The 22,581-nt window shown below is 36.5% G+C and overlaps 4 protein-coding genes across 12 annotated transcripts; 1 reads left to right on the top strand and 3 right to left on the bottom strand.

Annotated features, from left to right (window-relative positions):
* The first annotated feature begins 1,086 nt into the window (after positions 1 to 1,086).
* LOC131011385 (uncharacterized) lies at positions 1,087 to 4,622 on the top strand. 2 transcript variants are annotated; one of them, XM_057939192.1, is made up of 5 exons: positions 1,087 to 1,307; positions 1,680 to 1,972; positions 3,129 to 3,547; positions 3,653 to 3,869; positions 4,004 to 4,622. In XM_057939192.1, the coding sequence occupies exons 2-5, from the start codon at positions 1,681 to 1,683 to the stop codon at positions 4,324 to 4,326; spliced, it is 1,251 nt and encodes a 416-aa protein (XP_057795175.1). In that variant the 5' UTR covers positions 1,087 to 1,307; position 1,680; the 3' UTR covers positions 4,327 to 4,622. The 2 variants fall into 2 exon arrangements, with proteins under 2 accessions (XP_057795175.1, XP_057795174.1); XM_057939191.1 differs by having other exon boundaries at positions 1,114 to 1,452.
* A 667-nt stretch (positions 4,623 to 5,289) lies between these two features.
* On the bottom strand, positions 5,290 to 10,836 carry LOC131011384 (transcriptional adapter ADA2b). Of its 8 annotated transcripts, none has more exons than XM_057939182.1 (14): positions 10,673 to 10,836; positions 10,437 to 10,491; positions 9,998 to 10,053; positions 9,430 to 9,608; positions 8,910 to 8,975; positions 8,669 to 8,794; positions 8,509 to 8,584; positions 7,812 to 7,860; positions 7,666 to 7,724; positions 7,089 to 7,160; positions 6,776 to 6,998; positions 6,362 to 6,569; positions 5,737 to 5,982; positions 5,290 to 5,665 (listed from the first exon to the last, which is right to left on the bottom strand). In XM_057939182.1, the coding sequence occupies exons 2-14, from the start codon at positions 10,484 to 10,486 to the stop codon at positions 5,474 to 5,476; spliced, it is 1,602 nt and encodes a 533-aa protein (XP_057795165.1). In that variant the 5' UTR covers positions 10,487 to 10,491; positions 10,673 to 10,836; the 3' UTR covers positions 5,290 to 5,473. The 8 variants fall into 8 exon arrangements, with proteins under 8 accessions (XP_057795165.1, XP_057795168.1, XP_057795170.1 ...); XM_057939185.1 differs by having other exon boundaries at positions 6,776 to 6,986; positions 10,673 to 10,828; XM_057939187.1 differs by having other exon boundaries at positions 7,110 to 7,160; positions 10,673 to 10,828.
* A 6,803-nt stretch (positions 10,837 to 17,639) lies between these two features.
* LOC131011383 (pumilio homolog 4-like) lies at positions 17,640 to 19,862 on the bottom strand. Its single transcript, XM_057939181.1, has 4 exons — positions 19,308 to 19,862; positions 18,393 to 18,566; positions 18,121 to 18,295; positions 17,640 to 18,024 (listed from the first exon to the last, which is right to left on the bottom strand). The coding sequence occupies exons 2-4, from the start codon at positions 18,513 to 18,515 to the stop codon at positions 17,981 to 17,983; spliced, it is 342 nt and encodes a 113-aa protein (XP_057795164.1). The 5' UTR covers positions 18,516 to 18,566; positions 19,308 to 19,862; the 3' UTR covers positions 17,640 to 17,980.
* A 604-nt stretch (positions 19,863 to 20,466) lies between these two features.
* On the bottom strand, positions 20,467 to 22,116 carry LOC131011381 (CASP-like protein 2B1). Its single transcript, XM_057939180.1, has 3 exons — positions 21,879 to 22,116; positions 21,652 to 21,784; positions 20,467 to 20,709 (listed from the first exon to the last, which is right to left on the bottom strand). The coding sequence occupies exons 1-3, from the start codon at positions 22,094 to 22,096 to the stop codon at positions 20,470 to 20,472; spliced, it is 591 nt and encodes a 196-aa protein (XP_057795163.1). The 5' UTR covers positions 22,097 to 22,116; the 3' UTR covers positions 20,467 to 20,469.
* Positions 22,117 to 22,581: the final 465 nt, after the last annotated feature.

The following is a 22,581-nucleotide window of genomic DNA, read 5'->3' as shown; positions in this document are numbered from 1 at the left end:
CTCTCTTACTTTATCACTTTTATACTTTATTACCTACACACTTAAAACACTAATCCACAACTCCTTAATTCCCGTGCCGAAACCAAACGTGTCAAGATTCGTGGAACGGAGGGAGTAAAACTTAAAGCCTGCAAATATAATGTAATATAATACTCTCAAACGATCAGAGTCGAACATCTAACTACTCTCAAAAGCTAGCTAAAGTGTGTGGATTTGGACCCAACCTTATGTTTAGTCAAGGAGATTCATCTACTTTCAATGTGGGACCCATCACTAGGTGCATCCTAAGATTCTTCATGATGTTCATGCATTTATTAAGAATAAGTTTGAGCAATTTCACACCCTCAATCTTCCAAAAGAGTTCCTTTGTCTTCTGTTGTGGTGCGTCATGGTAAATTGGATTATCTTCCCTATTGAGAAAGCACTTCATGTCTTTGAAGGAAGTTGTTCCCTCAAGGGTTCAAATGTTTTACAGAATGGGGTTGGGATGTGTCAGTTGCTCATGGTGTCGCATACTGACCTAAAGGGTGTGATACAATATTGAATTTTCATAATTAAGTAATGAAATTGAAAATTAAATAACGAGAAAAATTTTCATAAGCGCGCACATTATTTTCAGATCAGCTCTATAAGATTTCGGGTTAACCCTATCAAGTGTTAGGCTATTCGGTTACATACCATTCGGGCTGTAATTTTATCGAGTTGAAAATTGCCAGCCCTAACCCTTTTGAATTAACGGACTAATCGAGCCAACTCACGAATTTCAAGTTGAATTAACATCCCCACTCACAACTATTATCATTGATTAATGGCTAATTAACAAATTTCACTAAGCGAGTTCAAAAGAACACATAAATCCAAATTTAAGTAGCTCACAAGTAAGAGGCAAGAGGTAGGGGGCTTAAGCCCCCACCGAACAAATAATTTCTATTTTTTTTAATTAAATTTGTTAAATTATCAGTTTCATTTTGGATGGGAGCCTCTATTGTTAAATTGAATAATAGAAAATTTGTTTTCTAAAAACTTAAAATTTAAAATATACAACTCTATTGAGAATTTTTTTATTCAAAAAGTAGAGCCTCTGTCAAAACATTAACAAACAAAATCACTGCAAAAAAAGGAATGCAGTACACACGGCACTTGGCCTTTACGGTTTTCATTCCCGGCAGTAAGGCCTTTGCTTCTCTCTCTCCTTCTCTCTCTTAAACATCAATCAACTCTTTCCATAAACCCTTAAACCCACCAACCTTTTCGTCTCTTTCCCTCTGCCGAACTGAACAACCTGCCTGCGTCTTTTCATATCTCAGGTGAACTCTAAATTGTTTTTATCGTATTGTGTTTCAGTTATGCTGCTAGCCTTTAATGTTAGTGGGGGGTAGCTTGCTCACTTTGATCACACTGACGCTTGATTTTTCACGGTGTTGATCTTGTTTCAAGAACTAGGCAAACAAGGTGTGATTTCATTTGTTGAGGTTGTTTCATTGATTGCCCTTTTCTCTTTTGCCTACTCTGATGTTTATCTGCTTTTCACTCTCCATTTCGTTGTTTCTATATCGCTTTTGTCTTGGATGTTTTACGAATTTTCATTTAGTCGATATTTGTGACATGACAAGGTTTTCTTTGAATCACATTTTGTTGAAATGCATCTTGTTCATGGTTCTTGTGTTTTGGTTGATCAGGATGTGTGATAGTGGAGTGTTAAGGGCGTGGGAAGAGTGTGTTGTGGTGCCAGAGAGAGGCAGCCGCATTGTTCATTATATACTGAAAGATAACATTGGGAATTCTGTCGTTGCTGCGGTTGGGAGAGAGAGGTGCATCAATCACATGGTGTATACAATTTCAGATGACTTCTTGCGTGTTTTTGGGTCCACGACGGGTGTTGGTGCAGGGAAGAAGTGGCATGCGAGACGAGAGGTTGTTGAGTGGCTCATCTCAGTTGTGGCAAGAGGTGGACCAATCACGGCTAGCTCAAGTATGTCTTGCTCATTGAACCTTGATACTTGAAGTTGAGTCATGATCATGTAGAGATATTTCAGAAAATTGTGTTCATTCTTCACCATGCTTATTTCCTTTCAAGTTACTTTATTAAATGAACGTTTTGGAATCTAGTTCCGAGTTGTTAGCTCATAGTAAAAGGTCCTAGTTCGTGCTGGTAAGAGCTGTTTGCTAAACATGGATCTTATACCGCTTGTAGAGAACAACAATAAGACTTACTGTTGTAATTGAGAGTGATGGTATATCCATGAATTTATATCCAACAACTAAATAATTTGAGAGAAGAAAGAAGGAATAAGCAGGGAAGAGCTAGAGCTGTTCTACTCTCTTCATTACTTTCTCGAATCATATTTGTTTTATTTAGTTTTCATGCATTATTTCTTGTGAATGTGGTTGTGTAAACATTTATCATCTTCTTTAATGATAAATATACCGCTAATGGATAAAAGGTCTCCATAGGTGAAATGATAATTCTCTTTGCACTTTTCAGTTTCACTGTTATTCAGGATGTATGCTAGAACTAGTCGAGCACTTTCAAAATCATACAATGTTGTTTCTTCTCTAGCTCTTAAATGTTTCTTCTCTTTGTTGAGACCTTTGAAACGGCATTTGCCATTGTGTCGTACATTCCCTGTGCCATTTAGATAGGATAACTTATCTATTTAGAGTTTCGAACTATTTTGCTTTACTTACATTCTTTTGTCGCGAAACTTCTCCAGTATGCCTCTTTCTTCATCTTCATCATTCCAGATATGGAATCATCTATCACATGTCTAATCCTTACTTACCATCATGTTTCTTCTTATTTAGCAAGTTAAATTTCTTCTCGCCATCATGTTGTCAACATCTATAGACTAATAATGATTTACAAGTTGTTCTCTTCTGACTGCTAACATTAAGGTCACAAGGTAATAACAAGAAGTTATTTTAACGTAACTTTGCTCCGATGTCACTTTAGATCTTGATATTTGACAGCACATTGAGAAGATTATGTCTCTAAATCGAAATAAATCTTACCCAATGGAAGAACTATACCAATAGTTATAACTTTATCATGTTGCATGTCTCAGAAATTTTTGGTGCAATGTATTTATAAGTGACTGACCTGTCCTATCCTTAATCTGTATGTCTAGTCTCCTGCCAAAGCAACAACGCGCAAGCTACAGCTGAAAGAATCAAACGTTCTGCTCCTGACACACCTCCACTGCAAGCTTCCAAGAGAGTGAAAAGATGCAGGTTGAGTGAGATCCTCGACAGCAGCTGCACTGGCAACACAGGTTTAATTTCAGACAACCGTGCAGTTAAATGGGAACCTACGTGTAACAGAGTAAGAATCAAATTTCCAATCAAGAGAACGGTTGGTGTTGCTCTTCCTGCATCTGAGCCATTGTGTAAAGTATTTCCCAAGCTCAGTGACAGTATCGAGCTTCTTAGTCGGGACAGTGGCATGCGAGGCTGCTGGTTCAGGTGTAAGATATTGCTTTCATCAAAAAGTCGCCTTAAGGTTCAATACAAGGATGTTATGCAAGCTGATGGGGCTCGAAAACTGGAGGTAATTATACACATTATTTCCCTTCCCATTGTCGAGTTGCACTTCAATTTAATAACACTCGAAATCTACTGATACCTTCATTGATCTCTTTGCACTAAAATATAGGAATGGGTTCCAGCATCGAGAGTAGCAGATCCTGATAAACTGGGAAACAGATGCGTAGGCCGCCTTACAATCAGGCCTCGGCCATGTATGGATTCTTCAGACACTACATTTGTGGTTGGAGCTGCAGTCGATGCATGGTGGTGCAACAGCTGGTGGGAAGGCGTTGTGATTGGATACGAGTCACTGACGAATACTAACCTTCAAGTTTACTTCCCCGGTAAGGTTTTCGACCTAGTCATACCACTATCCTAAGTGTTTCCATATTTCAAGAAATCGACCATGTTTCTGTACTAGTTTCGACAGCTGATGCCAACGATGGGGGATTTGATTCAGTTAATCTTAATCTGGCAGGTGAGAATAGGTTCTCAACTGTTGCAAGGAAACACATAAGAGTTTCAAGAGACTGGATTGACAGCAAATGGGTGAACATAAAAGCAAGACATGATATACTATCCTTCTTATCTTCGATTTTCAGCCCTGGCCTGAAGCTCACACCACGAGCCACGTTCCCTGAGGCCAATAGCTCTGCAACAAACAGCACAGTTACCATCCATCGGAAACCTGAGGTCGACAAGTGGAAGATACCGAGTTCGACTGCTGCGGAGATGCCTAATTTAAAGAAACGACTTATAAGCAGATACAATGAAGAGATGATCAAGTTTGGCATGCTCTAAGAGTGCCATGACCAACAATTTTTTGACTAAGTGAATTTGTAAATATCGTCGCCACCGTGAATGCTTACAGCAAGAGGGAGATTTTCTCAACCTTTATGAAGGGTGAGTGATTCTATTTAGAGAAAATAGAGCATGGATTGTGCACATTTTGGTTGCATTCTCTTCTGCTATGTTCCTATTTGGCTGCAGAGTGTGTATCTATGTATGTAGCCAACTTGTTTTATATCATTACTTCTAACCAGCCATACTAAAATCATTTTGGTTGAGAATGAGCATCACTCTCTTCGGTAACCGAATTATTATAACTGAAATTCTTATCATACTTAACTCAAATTGAACCATACAATCTAAACACTGAACTTAACATAATATAACAAAAAAAAAAAAAAAACATCGTTACAGTTATAAATTTGTTAATTTTTAATTTACATACTATAGAGCTATAAAATATACAAATTGTATATTTAGTTTAGATTATATCTACAAGAATGCTTCGCGAACTTGGAATGTCCGGATTCTCGAACAGGGCAATCTTTTCATCTTATAAGTCAACTCGGTTTTTGATTTTTTGTACTTTTACATCTAAAAATGTGATGCCGATGAGTTTGCGCAACTATTTCTCTCGATAAGTTTATCCTTTTATTATGTTACTATTTCTTAAATTTGATAATTTAGAATAGATGGCATCTTTTATTTAGTTTTTTTATTATATTAGGATTTTCTTTAGTGCTCTATGTGTGTCTATTTAAAGGATCACTTGAACAATTTTTAGGATTGGTTGTTTTTTAATATTATTGTTCTCGCATCAAACTTCATCATTCTCATAGAATTTGTTAAGTTCTATCACTCAAAATGTTACATAAATATCGAATTTTCTTAAAAATATATATAATCGAACAGACTAATCTCGATTTTTCGGATATTAACAAATACTGATATATTAGAATTGCTGAATGGCATCCATACAAGTAAGAGTGATCGCAGAGATTTCACTGGTTAGGTGTCAAGAGAAGTTGAAGTTACATTACAACAGTTAACAATGGTGAATGTATTCATAATTACAGCATTTTAGCCTCATCATGTTAAGAATGAGTCATCAAAATATACAACATAATGCTACTGCAGCTATCCACTGATTGATGATGAGTCATAGATGAGCAATCCCCTTCTTGAGAAGGACATCGTAGACCTTGTCGATTTTCGTGGGTTCGATTTGGAATAAGGAATGCACGTCGGATTTCTTAGTGATATTGCCACACAAAATTTGGGTCGTCATATCCTCCTGAATTTTCAGGTAATGCTGTGGGGATAACCGGATGTCGCGGCAAAGTTGTTTCTCCTACCAACAGAATGACATAAGGCATTGGAGTTTGGATAGTTAAACATACACACCACGTCATTTGCACTTACAGATTCAGAGAGTAGATTGGCCCCGGAAATGGGCACGAAATCCAAATCTGTCCATGAGTTGGCTTGGCCTGCTGATGTCGTGGTCGAGTAGGTACCAAATGAATCTGAAACACTCAGACTTTCCTGGCTGCTTGGGCCCGCCTGAGAATTTTCCTTTCGGTTAACACCATCATCACCTTCCCGCCTCTTCTGCTCAAGATATCTATCGGCCTCAGCTGATGAACGACACCCAGCAGCTCGTGCTTCCTGGATAGACATTCATGTTTGGATGTTACTAAGAGGAGAGAAAAAACTTATGTGTTCCTGGACCTAATTGCTTCCAGTTGATTAATGAAAAATATTTCTCAACTCATCTAATGGATAAACATTTGCCTAGGGTGACATGATTTTACCTCTAGAAAGAGACGTTGAAGTACTAAAGTGATATGTAAATCAAATATAGAAATGACAACTCAAGAAACTTGTTAATAAAACCAGTTGCTAAACGAAGGCCTTAAAAGCAGGGAACAAAATTTAGGTTTTTCATAGCATTTCCATCATAAAAGAAGCCAATGAAGTTTAATCCTCAGCAAAAAGAAAGAAAAGAAAGTAACAAAAAAAGCCAATGAAGTTTAATTGAGGATACCTTAAGTTCTCGAATTCGTTTTAGAATTCTATGTTCTGAGACAACAGTTTTTAGTAGTTCTTCATGCTCATCCTTGGAATGGAAACGCATGAAAACATCATAACGCCGGCATAATTCCTTCTCTTCATGAGAAAAGTCGTCAAATGGACTAGGATGGAGCAAGTTCCTTTCCAGAATAAAATCCTTTCTACGTTTTCTCTCATCAAGCCTGTCAAGATAACTGTTTGTTAAATTCCCTTGTTGTTTAAGTAATTGATAGACATGATAACTTGGGTTGCATTATCAACCTAAGGGAATTGAACCTATGTAACCTTATAATACGATTAGCCATAGGAACATGAATTAACTATAATCTTCTCTCAATTATTTAACAAATTTAAGCTACCAAATACAGACATTTTACTGAAGATATACCTTTTTGAATATATACGAAGAACCCTCAGTTTCAACTGATGCTCCTCCTCTGTATCAGTTTCCTTGAATTCCATATCAGCCAACAGCTGTTCAGCATCATTATCATATTCAGGATCAAACTCTTGTCTTTTAGGATTGTAACCACTTGAATCCAGCAAAGATGGGCCTTCAACCTTCGCAGATTTAGGTTTGTTTCCACCAAAACTACGACCTGAAATATTATCTGCCAAGTAATCTATGAGTATAATACAAACCAAATAAAACAAACACACTGTGTGGCAACAAGCATCCAGAAGAACTAAACATCACGCACCCTCCATCTCTAGAACATCACCTTGATCCTTGGCAGGGACAGTATTGGAGAGCTTTTTATTAACTTTTGCTCCTGCAAAATTATTTGCATTAGAATTGTCAGCAAAGCACATTTAGGCAACATACACACACAGATGAGTTCTTCTCATGTCAGATTGACTACATCTTTTGCATGGTTCTTAGTCAAATATGAAGGGAGTGCTTACAAGTTAATCATAATTTTTCAATAATGTGCTCATCTGCCTCTTGGTTGAACTTCAAGTCCATATATCCATTCGTATTAAAAAGCTATTAATTAAAATAACTCTTTCTACAATAATATTTTTCCTAAATCATCCTTTCATCAACTTAATATCCGACCATCACACAATATCTACTTTGTATCAAGATGTCTGAAAGCTACAGGAGATGCATCTCAACTGAATCATTTAAAGATGTGTCTCAGGGAGGGTTTTATCTCAGGGCGCGCACAGGTGTTCTCTTATGTAGGACTACTTAATATATGGATAGCAGATCACATAGAGTTGAATATAGTAACAAAGATATTGAAGAGTATATTCAGTTGTAATTCAAATGACCTGTTGTGGAATTGGAAGGCAAACGACCAGGAGGACCACTTTTGTACTGATCTTCAATCCTTAAAAAAGGGTGAAAAAAAGCAGGAAATTTTCAGAAAATGTTAAAGATCTTATATGCATAATTTGCAAAGAAGCCTTTGTTATACTTGACTCTTGAGGGAGAAAATGTTGATTCCTCCTTGAGCTGAAGTTCTCCTGGCAAACAAAGCCAAGCACAACCAAATTACTTGGATGGTATTTAAAGCATAATTTCATACTGCATCATGCCCAAATTTTAAACTAGACAATAGCACAGGAAAAGCTGAACTGGTAGATTACATGCACGTACGATAATTGTGCACATAATATTTCTTCGAAATGGTAAAAAAGTGTCCTTCAGTTCACTACAGGCTAGCAATACAGTAAACAATTATCAAAAACAGGAGAAAACCAACACCATTTAATCATTAACAACCTGCACGCGGAACTTTACATTATTAAAAAATATATATTAAAAATTGCAGGACTCGAAAATCGAAAAAGTTGTGATCCAAATAACACATCCCTATCACACAGTACTTAGCACCACAACTCATTCAAACAGATACACCAGCATGTATCATAAGCAATTAAAATCAAACGCCCGGTGAACATTAACCTATTACTAAACAGAGTCACGATGATGTTTAAGAAGCCAATACAGAATTCAATCAAATTATTTTTTTGAAGGCAACTCAATCAAATTCTTAATCAAACAGTATACCTGAAATTTAAGATGCTCATTTGCGAGCAATTCAAATCAACTCTAGAGCTGCAGATTCGATATTAAAACCTGAAAAGCAGAGTTCAACCAATGGCACCAACCTTTTTTGTCCTCAAGATGCCCTTTGGCCATCGCGAGGAGTTCCTTTCTATTTTTACCCATAACATGTGTCATATCCTGAGAAAAGAAATGTATCTAATGAGGTAAGGCCGTAAGGGAAATACAAGCTTAAAAGTAATGCATTCCTAGCAGGAGCCATACAGGTAGAGGGAAGTAAGGAGAGTTAAGGTAAGCACTCCTGTAATGTTCAATGCATGCTTCTTTTGTCTTGGTCCCAACATGCTCAGCAACTTCTGCCCAGTTTCCCATGCCATACATTTCAATTCCCTGATATAGTAGCATTCATGAAAGCACACAGTAAGATAAGACCTCAGAATGATTTACGAGCTACGGAGTATTGATCTAATCAAGACTCAAATCACTCAATCAGAAAATAGATCACCTCCAGAAGTAACATTTCCTCATCAGCCTTCCACTCTGGACAGATGAGAGGAAACGAAAGGATATCCTGAAAAGATGACATTTCAAATACCATAAACCTAATGTACGAAGAAATCCTCAGCATTTCAGTTATAACTGCCGCCTAATTATGTTTGGTAAAATAATCATTCCAGTACAAGAAATATATACAATTTTATCCATAAATATAAGAGATTATAATTCCTCCTTCAAGGTAGTCTTCTTATGACATATATAACTTCCAGTAAAAATAGTAAAATACAAAAACATTAAACTCCTGTGTATATATGTATTAAACATAGAAAGCATCCGGGCATGCACAATAGAATTATTATATAAAGTATAAATATTTACACATAGTAATCAACAGGCTTCCAAGTTTTTAGTCTTTGTCTAAACAAAGAAAGGGAAATATGTATATATGCATGTGTGTTTGTGTGTGTGGAGTTGAACATATAAGAGAGAAAGTTTATTGAACAAAAGTCTTAAGATGACGCACTGACCATAACCCGATAGGGGTGGCCACTTTTATGAGGATGAACCTCAGCACCTACTGAGAAACACTCTATGCACAGGTCAAAATCAGAACATACAGCACATTTTATACGAATTCTTCCAGTAATGTCTTTGTTGCAATAGTTACAATGATATAATGCCCTTTTTCCATCACTGCTTCCTTGACCTAAGAACCAAGAACATAGGAAAAACACATTAATGAATAGGAACTCATGATATCAATATTCTTATGAGATGTTGTGAAAAGTTAACATAATACATCAACCCTACATCTATATTAGTTAGGTATACTAAAATAATAGTCTTGCCGTCAACCAAAACCTCATCACTAGTGAAGGACTGAGTCGGATACTAATAGCAGTTATGTGATCACTTGTTGAAATATTTACAAACAACAGAAAATTATGACATTGATTGGATACAGATATCAGTAGTAAGAGATAATCCATTGTTTACTAAACTGATTGAAACTTAAAGATATTCCAAGATTATCCACTGAGACATAGCTGCGAATTACATTGGAAACTTCTATGTTATAGGAGAAGACATTATCACCTGCAGTAACAGATTCTAAATTTTCTCCACTTGGAGCATTCTTCTTTCTCCTTGATCTGCCAAAAATGCTTAGTATTTAAAGAGAGCATGAAGAATTGCAGTAGAAAAACAAATCACACACACAAACAGACATAGTTGTTGATTAATATCATTGCAACAAAAAATAAATATACAATTCCCACATCACCCCAGCTCAGAAATGCAGGAAGCAACAGAAATTAGAAGATGAATGTCGAAAAGATTTTATATCGACAACCTCCAACTTCGCATTCAATGTTTTCATACTTCAACATACTCAGAAACAACCAGTAACCACGCAAAACATGAAGTCGGAAACATAAACAAATCGTCCAGCTAAACATTTTTACAAAATAAACTGCCATTGCAACTCGTGTAAAATGCAGGATAAAGACGATAAAAAGGAAAACAGAAATCAAACCTTTGACTAGGATCTTCCTCAGCGTGAAAATTCCCACGCGAGCGACCCATTACATCTGCCAAGCAAAAAGAATTTCGTTGCACAATTACATATGATGTACATCGATTTTGTAAATTAATTGCTCGTGAACACTAAAATTCTAAAGGAAAGTAGTAAACAATTGAGTTGAGGTAAATGTATGCTTGCAAGAACCCTAATTAAGAAAACATGGGTACATAAAACCCCAAATTACTTACTAATTTGGGTATCTGTCGAGAAACGTTGTAAAGATGCAAGAAATTTAGTTGTTTCCTTATTTTTGTTTTACTAAAGCTTGGTTTCAGTTTTTCCCGTTTGCTTTTCTGGAATCCATTTGTCCATGAATTTATCATCTATTGACTTTTAATGTTTTAAGAAAATCTATTGACCTTTATTCCAGTTGGAAAAATGGGTACTGTATATAACTATATATGCTTATATTTTTATTCAACTAAATACATATACTCCCTCCGTCCCCAAAATAAGTTCCTCTTTGGGGACGGCACGGGTTTTAAGGAAAAATGGTAAAGTGTATTGATGGTGGAGTAATTAGTATTGAGAGTGGTGAAAAGGAGAAAAAGTGTTATAATTAGTATTGAGAGTGGTGAAAAAGTGAAAAATATGAATAAATAAAGTATTATTAGTGGTGGGGTAGTGTCCAAAAATGGAAAGAAAAAAAGAGAAACTTATTTGGGGACGTCCCAAAAAGGAAAAAGAAGAACTTATTTTAGGGACGGAGGGAGTATAATTTTCTTTTACCTGACTAAATACATCTAATTAAGTGACAATCATTCATACTAATTTTAATACGATAATAAATATTTTCCCCAATATATTTTGTTATATTTTTGTATTCTTTAAATGTTATACGTACACAAATTAATTTTTTCGAACACAATTTAAATAATAGATAAATTATATTCCATCCGTTCACCAATTCGTAGGGGTGGGAAGATAGGGTATCGGGTATCAGGTACCCGACTATCCGACCCGAAAAAATCGGGTATAGGGTACCCGATACCCGAAAAATTAGGGTATCGGGTCGGGTTCGGGTATTAGGGTGGTCTAAAAATCGGGTATCGGGTATACCCGAATACCCGAATTTTTTATTATTATATATATATATTATTTAATCAATTATATTATTTAAAGTTAATTAATTATTCAACTCTCTCTCTCTCTATTCTCTAACATCTGTATTGAGTCCACCGACTCAAATTCAGATTCTCAATTCTCTCTCTTTCAATCCCTCGGTCCCTCTGGAGTCGCCGCGAGCCTTCTCCACCTACCCGCCGGACCGCCGCGAGCCTTCTCCAACTACGAGCATAACGTGAGCCCTCGCCGCCCCGCCCCGCTACCGAGCAGAATGAGAATCGATTCAGGCCGAAGCAGTGAGCCTCACCGGCGTCACCACGCCACCCCGCAGGCTCGCAGCTCGCCGCCCCATCACCGGACTTCCTATTGAAGACATCATCGGTGCAATTTTCAGGTGATTTCTATTCAAAGTTTGAAGACAACCATCGTCGTCCCCTTTGATTTTAAGTGATTTTGAAGGTTCCAAAAATTGTAAAAGGCATTTGCAAATGTTTTCAGAGTATCAATAGAATAGCTTTGTAAACCCAATAGGAATTTAATACAATTTGTTGGCCTTTACTTTTTGGATCCATAATGCTGAGCAAATCGAATTTGTTGAAGAAACTTGGAGGCACTTCTAAATCGGGTGATTTAGGGTACCCTAATACCCGATTCGGGTACCCGAGTCGGGTATTAGGGTACCCGATTTTCTACTCGGGGTCGGGGTCGGGTAGGAGATTTAGGGAAATTTCGGGTTCGGGTACCCGATTTTTTCGGGTAGGGTACCCGAACCCGACCCGATTCCCACCCCTACCAATTCGTGTTCTAATTTCTATTTTGGTTCGTCCACCAATTCGTTTACTACCCATTTTTATTAACTATTAACAAATAAATCATTTTTCTTAAAAGTCGTGCCTTTTTCTTCACTCAACAAATAAATAATGTACTCCATCCATCCCAACGAAAGCGATGCGCTTCTTTTCGGCACGAGATTTAAGAAAAATAAGATTGTAGTGTAAAAGTGTGTAAAGGTGTGTGGGGCCCATTGTTTATAGTGTAAAATTATTACCAAAAAAGGAAATGCACCACTTTCGTTGGGACGGCTCAAAAAGAAATACGCACCGCTTTCGTTGAGACGGATGAAGTACTTTTTTTAAAAATCCGTGCCCCTTCCCCTAGAACACGAATTGGTGGACGGAGGGAGTACCTCATAATTATGGCTCGTATATGCACGGAAATGATTCATGTATGGCCTCATGCATATTTTGGGGGAAATTCAATGCCTTAAGGTTATTTAATTAGGTCCTTTAAGTGAGTCAGTTTTGATCAGGGCCAATTTCGGGTTGGGTTGGAGCTTGAGCCGATTTTGAGCTTATACCAAGCTCCAAATGAGTCTAGAGTGGGTCATACTTGAGTGTTAATAAAAGTGCAATTAAGCCTGCTTAGATGAATAGCCCGGTCGAAGCCCATCTCATTTTCCTATCATGTATGGCCTGAGTCTTGCTATCCATCTAGCCAAAAAAAAAAGTTCTAGTTTTAATGAGAAGGGGCTCTAAATTGTTCAGCAAAAATGTAGAAGGAAGTTGGAAGCAATGACACAAAGATTTGGCGGCCAAAATTGCTTGCACGGCTTTTCTTAGCTAACACTAAGCCTGCTATTTTGAAGAGATTTATACCTAAGGAGATAGGGATTTGGAGCAAGAAGAAGTTGTGCTTTGATTATGATGAGCCGTATCAAATTAGGTATAAATGTAAGAAATTATTTGTGATTATCTGTAAAGGAGTTCATGAAGAAACTAGGATAATTTTGCAAGAAATGGAAACAAAAAGAGATGGTTTTCAAAATTTTAGTACATGTTTTAACGGGACAGTTGGAACCAGACACCATAAGATGGAAGGTAAACTAAAGTGATTGTACTAATGAATACTGGAAGTACCCATAGCTTCCTCGATCAGATAGCGACAATGAAGCTCGGTTGTGAACTCAAATTCACTAACCCTTTTCAGGTTATTGTAGTTTATGGTGGAAAGTTAGAATGCATCACCATGTGCCCCAACCTTGAGTGGGAAATGAGGAATTGTAACTCTAGTGCATTTATGAGAATTCTCAAACTAAGTGGGTGTGATTTGGTGGTCGAGGTTAATATTCTATGATGGTGCATTCACTTTGATGGATGGGAAAATGAGGGATAACTAAAATTTATGTCTTTAAATGTCTCATTTCTTATCCCACATTTTACACAAAAGAGAAGTTCACCATTTTTTCTTCAAGGAGGGATATTATTATCCCTCCATTTTGGTGTGATAATATTATCTCTCCTTGAAGTGAAAATAAGGAAGGAAAAATAGTGAACTTCTCTTTTATGTAAAATGTGAAATAAGAAATGAGACATTTAAAGGCATAAATTTTTGTTATCCCTCTATTTAGAGGGATAAAAAGCAAACACACCCTGACAGTTAGGGCCTGCCACTTTCAACTTTGATGAACAAATAAATAAGTTCAATAAGGAAGGTAAAGATATTAGGCTATATGGTATGAAACAGGAAAAGTCATTAAAGATGATAACATGGAAGCAGTTCAAAAGAGTGAGAGAAAAGAAAGATTCTTTGGATGTTTGTGCATGATCTCAATAGAAAAAGTAATAAAGGCCCGGACAATAAATTAATACATGAGATTGAACCATTTATATCTCAATACCTCCATATTTTTTAAACACTCACACAATTACCACATAACCGATTACATGACCATGCATAAAGTGTTACAAATCCTTGACATCGTCTAATGATACACAGCGGAAATACAATCAAGGATAAGATCTAGATTTATAATTATATTCATGTGTATAGATAAAACACACAACAGTTAGAATAACTTACTTGTTGTGTAGTAGAACGATCGTTACGTTTCCTGCAGTTGAATCCACTACTAGCTAGAGGTATCCATGTGTATGCAGACTCGATGCAGGAACAATTCCAAGTGCAAGTTTCAAGCACGGAAAGCTAGGAAATCCTGATTGAATACTATAGTGCTCTGTGTGTGTTTTCTCTCTTGTTTTCACGTGTCTGACAAAAGAAATACTCCCTTCGTCCCTGAAATGGCTTCCTCTTTGGGGACGGCACGGGTTTTAATGAAAAGTTGTAAAGTGTATTGATAGTGGAGAAAAAGTGATATAATTATTATTGAAAATTGTGAAAAGTGTTATAATTAGTATTGGGAGTGGTGAAAAGTGAAAAGTAAGAATAAATAAAGTATTATTAGTGGTGGGGTAGGTGTCCAAAAATGGAAAGAAAGAAAGAGGAAGTTATTTGGGGGACGTCCCAAAATGGAAAAAGAGGAAGTTATTTTAGGGACGGAGGGAGTATATTCCTAATCTTATAAGAATAGAATCGCCGCCTCTAACCCTAGGTTAATAGGCCGAGCTTTTCTTTTGTCTCCAATAAATTAATCCAATAGTCCAACTATTTACTAATTAATTAAGGTTATTAGAATATATCAAATATATCATAATCTAGTCCATAAAATATCTTTCAATCTCCCACTTGGACTAGTATTAGATTAAACACCAAGCACTAACTTTGCACCCTTGAGCGAATCAACAATACACATAAAGTGTGACCTAATAGGCCTCCATTATCGTCGATAATCAAAACTCCTAGACGGCGTTGTGTAGCGAACTCGATATATGAAGAACGTTTACGTGGATTATGTAAACAAACTTTTATATGAAGTTTATGTAATATCCTTTCATTCACGAACCACTCGATTGAGCCTATGATCTGCCATGTGTCTATCAAAATAGTTCAATCACTTTATCTCATCTTTATTATATGACCCATTCGATTATATTTAATTACTTCTAATTGAATATATCTTTGCATCGGCCAATGACTAATGGTCAAATAATATAGAGAATTTGAAGTGTTCTCTCGAAATTCAAATTGAGGAATGAATCATATTCTTGGCTCAACTACCATTTCTATTTGCTTCATGATGTACCCAACACAAGTTGTATCTATCCTTAGATGGAGTGCAAGCATTGTACTTGGTCAAAGCACACCACTCAACAAATTAACAAAATAAGTATTGACTTCAATTCAAATGACTATTACATACTCCACACTCTATTAAATTATAGACACTAGAACAAATGATTTAATAGCAGGGTATACCAATACTCTCCAAAGTATCCATGTGTCCATCACGAGAACAGATAAAAGAATAAAGTCAAACAATAAAACAAATTATTCCAATAAAAGCACAAGCCCATGAAATCAAATAACATATATATAAATGTGATCAAGTAAGGATGTCTCATTACAAATTGTTTCTAAGACATTCAAACAAAACTCCCACTAAATCAAAGCCAACTTCCAACATGTCTAACACCCAAGCTCTCAAAGTGTTTGTTGTGTTTTGCTATACACAACAGCTTGGTGAAAGGATCAGCTAAGTTATCATCAGTGGGTATTCTTTCTAATTTCACATCGCCTCTCTCTATTATTTCTCTGATCAGATGATATCTCCGGGGGAATATGCTTGTTTCTATTTGTTAGATTTGTATACTGAAAACAAGAACGTTTTATGCTTGTATACAATGTTTCCTAAGTTCACTATTTAATCTCCTATCTGATTGTGTTCATGATTGCATATGTATGTCATTTGTCTATATATAAGTAGATTATATAGTGTGTTGTAGATCACAGAAGACCATATAATTGGAATGATATTAAGAGATATAAACTGATCACAACCGAGATGACTCTAGGACGAGTCGTTGGTTTAGGCTGCAGTATAGATGGAAGGAGTTTGTCTTGACTACTTGTCTATGCTGGTACGTCGTAACGTATTGATAGGATCACAGTGAGCACTACAACAAAATTCACCTATTAGGACTTTCATGAGAGTCCTATTATATGGTATAATAGGACTTTCACTACTATAGGACTTTCCTTAGGAGAGTCCTATTTGCGCTAGTCACTATATAGGTAATAGGACACTCATTGTAATAGGATGCTCAAGAAAGTCCTATTAGAGTATGCTTGAAAACCCATTTTTGTGACACTTAGGAGTGTCCTAATAATTAGTGTCCTGTTACAATATATATTGTATTGTTCTAAAATTTGTAGTTTGACCTAGATTCATGTAACATTCTAAAATTACAAATTGCTACTAATAATACGTATATAAGAAAGATTAATTGGAACCATAGAAATATTGCTAAATTCATTTATATTTTCCACCTGAACTCGTTGCAAAACAACAAACTTTAAGATCTTATGAAATACATCTGCTCCACAACTCTTGTATGTCACCAAAGCTATAACCATGTTAAAACTTAATAAAACTCACAAGATTTTTGAGGAAATAACCATAACTAAGTTTCTTTCATTCATTTTGTCGTGACAAAGACCAAAAAAGAGACAGCAAAAAAAGAAAACAGCAGCCAGCACGATCAATCTTCTTCAATCATCATCGTCGTTGGTCACCTAAAATGAAAAGAACATCAGGATTATGAGTTCAAATCAAATCTAATTTGAATCTATTGATCTAATGAGAAATAAGAATCATGGTTTTTAAGAATAGAAAAAGAATTTAAGAATAGATGATTACCAAGTGTCGAGGCCATGCAATGCATGCTCCAATTGCATCTCCAATTGTGGACAAGTTTGAATATGGCCTAATCAAATCTTCTTCCCATTCTATAGGAACTGAAACTTGAACTTCACACCAATTTAATCCTAGTCGTTTTCCTCCAACATCGTGATTGGGATCTACACTTCGAACCCAACCTTTAGCCACATGTCGATGGGCCGCTTCCCCGTCATCAGCTCGGCTAAGACGACAAAGCTGTAGACGTCGCTCTTCTCTGTTAACAGGCTCGAGTGGAAATACTCGGGATCCAAGTAACCTAAAGTTCCCTGGACCAAGGTTGTCACCACTGTCTGGTCGAGGGAAATGAGCCTGGAGGCCCCGAAATCGGAGATCTTAGCAGTGAAGTACTCATCGAGCAAGATGTTGGCGGATTTCACGTCCCTGTGAATGATCGGGGAAAATATAATTCTATTAAACTAGTCAAACAGCAAAAGAAAAGGTGGTGAAAAACATATTTACTGAAGAAGACTGCAAAAATTCCTCATAAGAAAAAGTGCCTCTCTCTAAACTTTCTATCTTACTTTCTGTAACACCCTTTGTTCCTCACAATATCACATAAATAATGTGACTCTATCACACTACACATAAAATTATCAACAAAATGTACACAATCAAAAACAGCTTATTATCGGCTCGATCATGAGCAAAACAAACCTATACACAATCAAGAAACAAAAATGCAGGCTTATTATGGAGCTCCACGTATAGCAGAAACTTACGTTACACTACCTCGTTCCTCCCGACTAGAAAGCCTCGTTCGGACCGTGCTCAAACCCGGTCCTCGTATGTACAAAGCTCAGATGTTCTGCTTGGATGATGAGGACTGCCCAATGTGCCTTTCTGCAGTAAATGACATTTTTTTTAAAACTGTTGTTGGAGTTTGAATGATTTTGAGATGGAGAGGTGATGCGGCGAAAGGGTTATGTTTAGGTTTACCTCCGGCTGCAACAAGCTTTTCTACGCGTGATACAATGTGCTTGCCGTAAGTGTACCTCTTGAGTGCACTCAAGTGGACCTTGATGCGGGAGAGGATGAGTTCGCGACTCTTGTCATCACATGTCTCAAGCACCTTCTGCACGACGTAGTTTCCGAAGGGATCTTTCATCATAGCCTGAAAATTTGTAGTTTCAAAGAAGATTAGACAAATTCAACAACCAAATATTGCCTCCATATGAGGAACTTAGGCTAGTTAAAGAAAGCATGGCTACCTGCAACAGCTCGTTCTCTTCTGTTGAACCGAGTATCTCGTTCACCAAGAGCTTCCGCTCCTCCGGGCCACCAAAAGTCAAGCATTTCTCAACGATGTTAGAGGCGAATTTCTGCTGACTCATCTTCACGATTTGTCCGGCCAGCTTGCTGATTATTGTAGCCCGTTCTTGGGGCTACAATAATTCATTTATACATATTTAAAGTGTGGAGGCAATCTGTACCACACTTTATATATGCGATTGGGCCTTTCATTCACTTTACTCTTTAAAACCATTCTTCTAACTACCCACCACCTTCACTCACATTACATATCATCACCAAAAAACATAAAACTCCAAAACAACAACAGATTTTCTTCACATTCTTCCTCCCATAAATGATTGCACAATGAATACAAAAACTCAATTACTCAATCATCTAAATCAATTTTCAGCAGACATAATATGAAATGAAATGAGAGGCACATCACATGAGGCACAAAGGCAGTGAGGATAAGACTTTGCAGGTGTACTTCAATACACAGTTGGCCTGCTCTAGAAATTAATTCAGCAACATACACATTTGTGCGTTATAGTTCTCTAGCTTTCAAGTGCAGTAGGATAAGACATATAGAAAATCTGTAAATAGCGCCAGAAATCTGTTTTGATTGTAATCACAAATGTACTCCCAATCTCCTCACTCTTGTTTAAAAGTATAACAATATACTCCCAATCCCCTCACTCTTTCCCCAATTCTACAATCGAAATCTCAATTTAGGGTTTATCTCACTAATTTGTTCATCCACACTTGTTAGCAGCAGAGCTCGCTGATGAAGGTAACCATAATTAACATAGATCCAAAAGTATAACCAAATTTTCGGTCTAAGCATTCAAATTTTGGAACATCAATTCTGAAATAGAAAAAGAGATGACTACCTAGGGCAGCAGCGCCGATATTGAGATCGCCGGAGAGGAGTAGTGAGAGAGAGAGATCGGTGATCGTTGGGAACGAAAGAGAGAGAGAGTGAGGGCGTCGTGCTGGTCGTCTCGGCCCTCGGCGGATTCCGCGGCTTCTACTCGAGCTACCTCTGGTCGCTGCTGAAGCAGGCTTCCTCTTCGTCGTCTTCAGCGCCGCTCGCTGCTGCTGTGGCTTCAGCGTGGCCTTGCCTTCCGCTAGCTCCAGCGGCGCCACCGGTGCTGCGAGGTCGAAGACGCAGTGGGGGAAGGCCGATGAAGTGAATCCCGCAATTTGTTAAATGAGAAATTGGTGATTTGATTTCATTCCACTTGAACTTGATCTCGCAAAGACAGTGAATCACATTATTTTTGCAATTTCGAGAAGATCATGAATTTCAATCACCAAAGCAAATGAGAAATTGGTGATTTGATTTCATTCATTCTCTGAAGTTAATTTTTGTGCCCTTTATTTTTTTTCTATTTTTCGTTAATTATTTAATGATATAAGTGAATGCATAATTGCTTTTTTAATATTTGTAATTTAGACTACACACCACTGACTGTAGTTGTTGAGACTTTAAGTTTTAATTGAATGTCAAGTGCGATTTTTTTTTTCACTGAGAGTCCCATTAAAATAGTAATAGGACTCTTATCACATAATAGTCCCAACATAAACATCCTCATAGTGCTATTTTGTTGTAGTGGAGATGTATTCTTCTATCTGATATATGTGAAGGATCAAGATTTCGATGACTTAATAAGATCTTTTTTAGCCCATTTTTCCGAACCTCTTTTTTTTCTAATTCAATAGCTATAATAATTTTTCATTTATAAATATCCCTTTAAGATATTCAATCAAATTAAAAAAAAAAAAAACCTTTTGTTTGTCCAAATTTCTTAACGAATGTATTCAGTAAATCAATGAGCTTAATTCCCGAAATTAGAAACAAAAAGATTATCGTAATTGTTTCAAGTCAAAGTTTAGAGAACTATTTACTTTTCGTACGTAATATAACGTGAGAAGGGTATTCGAACCTTTTTCCATAATAAAATTCGCTTTTTATTATACCACAAAACCAAAGTGATAAATGAAATTAACATCTAAGGTTGATGATTAATAATAGAAAAAATTAAAGTAGTCCTATTTGTTTGTTTTATTATGTCCGTACAAACGGAAGAGAGTAAAAGCAGAAATAGCCGAGAGGAGCATCGTGGAGATGGTGAGTAGCACAGCAGCAGCAATCCCCTCACCGATTTGGTTGCAATATTTGGCATACATGTTGCAAACTTTCATCCATTGCACCTCCGCTTGCCCTAACTTTGCCAGCGCCGCCGACTCTGCAGCTGCCGCCACCGCAGCCACACTCAAATAAGCCATCACCTGCACAAAACCACCATATGTTAACTCTAAATAATTAATTTCTACTTTCTTGTTCGCATTTGCATGAGTATATATGATAAAATTCATTGCAACAAAGTACAAACTTACATGATCCTCTCAAATAGAAATAGAGAACGATTTGTCTTCATTTAATAAAAAAGTTGATCATGTAGGTGTTATGGTTATTACTCTTTTGCTTGTTTTGTTCACCTCTTGAAATATAAGGGTGTTTTTTTTTGGGGAAAATGAGAGATAATAAAAACATCTCTCTTTAAATATCTTCTTTCTTTTCTTTCATTTTATATATATATAAAAATTAATAACAATTTCTTATTCCTTCTTTTCATTGTAAGAATTGATAATATTAGTGCTTAAAAATGAGGGGAAGAAAAGAAATTCAAAGAAAGAATCTTTCGTTATCCTTCATTTTTTCACAATAAATTTATCAACCATTAAAATGCACCTCATGTTCGTTTGAATTAGAAACGTTGAAAGCACTCGATCAACGTCGACTTAGTCACATACAATATGATTTACTTCCTCCGTCCCTGAAATAAGTTCATCTTTTTCCTTTTTGGGACGTCCTCCAAATAAGTTCATCTTTCTTTCTTTTCATTTTTGGACAACTACTCCACCACTAATAATACTTTATTTATTCTTACTTTTTTATTTTTCACCACTCTCAATACTAATTATAACACTTTTTCACCTTTTCACCACTTTCAATTCTAATTATAACACATTTTTCTCCATTATCAATACACTTTACAATTTTTCATTAAAACATGTGCCGTTCCCAAATATGAACTTATTTCATGGACGAAGGGAGTATTTCTTTTCAACTCTAGAATATTAGAAAATCATTCTAATGGATAGGGAAAAGATGATTGACAAAATTTTAAAGCATGCATATTAAATTTATTGATTAGGAGAATTGCACACTTGGTCACCGGAGAAAATGGCCCAAGCCAAGGGCTTGTTGAGCAGCACATTCCCTCTCACCACACTCAAAACACATCTAACAACTTGAGCCACTGAGTAGGCTGCAGCTATCCCATTAACTATCACCATAAAACTGCAAAACAAATTCACAAAAATCAATTAAAATATAATTAAATTTGCGAAAATCACAAGATTAATAATTTAAAATGTAATTAAGATGAAGTTACACAAGGGCTTTCATGTCTGTAAACTTAGCCTCCTTCCTAATTGTGAAGATCTCCTTAACTTGGGAGTCGGTGCCAACAAGAAGAGCGGAAACAGTGGCGAAAGCACAGATCATAAACCTCAATACTAATTCACCAAACCTCACTCTTTTCTCAATCACCTTCAAATTGCTGTATACTGGCACGTTGCCAGGACTCACACCCACGCCAACATAGCTCATCTTAATTAATTTCACACACAACACACACTAACTCCTGTGTCAACTACACCTACTTTCTACCACCTTATATAGACCTTCAACAACCCCTTATTTTAAATAAGTCTTATTAAATTATACCCCAAAATTTTGACCCATGATAATCTTTTACCTCAAACATAAAAATATTACAAATATAATTTGCACAAAATCTCCTGTACACCCGAGTGTACTGTACACATATGGGGTATTAGTTGTCATTTCGATATAGTGATAGTGTCATTTCAATATAGTTATAGTGTCATTTCGAGATAGTGTTATTTATATAACATGATAGTGTCATTTGTAAAACAAAATAGTGTTAGTCTTAGTGTCCTTTACACTCGAGTGTACGGTACACCCGAGTGTACATGAGACCACCTCTATAATTTGTACTTGTTTATTTGACTGTCTAAATCAAAATTTTCGATCAAATTAAGTTGATGTGTATTTAAAAAATACGCATCACA

This window comes from Salvia miltiorrhiza, chromosome 2 (assembly GCF_028751815.1).
Source record: "Salvia miltiorrhiza cultivar Shanhuang (shh) chromosome 2, IMPLAD_Smil_shh, whole genome shotgun sequence".
Lineage (NCBI taxonomy): Eukaryota > Viridiplantae > Streptophyta > Magnoliopsida > Lamiales > Lamiaceae > Salvia > Salvia miltiorrhiza.
Note: the sequence above shows the minus strand (reverse complement) of the source record. Positions and strands in the feature narration are given on the sequence as shown.

Bases quoted from the DNA above. Each gene is read 5' to 3' on its own strand.
- LOC131011384 (XM_057939182.1), bottom strand. From the start codon at position 10,486: ATGGGTCGCTCGCGTGGGAATTTTCACGCTGAGGAAGATCCTAGTCAA. The intron at 10,054-10,436 runs GTTTGATTTCTG...CATTTTTGGCAG, and splicing joins GAGGAAGATCCTAGTCAAAG to ATCAAGGAGAAAGAAGAATG. The intron at 5,666-5,736 runs GTAAGTGCAAAT...TTCTGTTGGTAG, and splicing joins CCAATCTACTCTCTGAATCT to GAGAAACAACTTTGCCGCGA.
- LOC131011385 (XM_057939192.1), top strand. From the start codon at position 1,681: ATGTGTGATAGTGGAGTGTTAAGGGCGTGGGAAGAGTGTGTTGTGGTG. The intron at 3,548-3,652 runs GTAATTATACAC...ACTAAAATATAG, and splicing joins ATGGGGCTCGAAAACTGGAG to GAATGGGTTCCAGCATCGAG. The intron at 3,870-4,003 runs GTAAGGTTTTCG...TTAATCTGGCAG, and splicing joins CCTTCAAGTTTACTTCCCCG to GTGAGAATAGGTTCTCAACT.
- LOC131011381 (XM_057939180.1), bottom strand. From the start codon at position 22,096: ATGAGCTATGTTGGCGTGGGTGTGAGTCCTGGCAACGTGCCAGTATAC. The intron at 21,785-21,878 runs GTAACTTCATCT...TTTGTTTTGCAG, and splicing joins ACAGACATGAAAGCCCTTGT to TTTTATGGTGATAGTTAATG. The intron at 20,710-21,651 runs GTGTGCAATTCT...GGTTTTGTGCAG, and splicing joins CCATTTTCTCCGGTGACCAA to GTGATGGCTTATTTGAGTGT.
- LOC131011383 (XM_057939181.1), bottom strand. From the start codon at position 18,515: ATGAGTCAGCAGAAATTCGCCTCTAACATCGTTGAGAAATGCTTGACT. The intron at 18,296-18,392 runs GTAGCCATGCTT...ACAAATTTTCAG, and splicing joins AAGAGAACGAGCTGTTGCAG to GCTATGATGAAAGATCCCTT. The intron at 18,025-18,120 runs GTAAACCTAAAC...CATTTACTGCAG, and splicing joins AAAGCTTGTTGCAGCCGGAG to AAAGGCACATTGGGCAGTCC.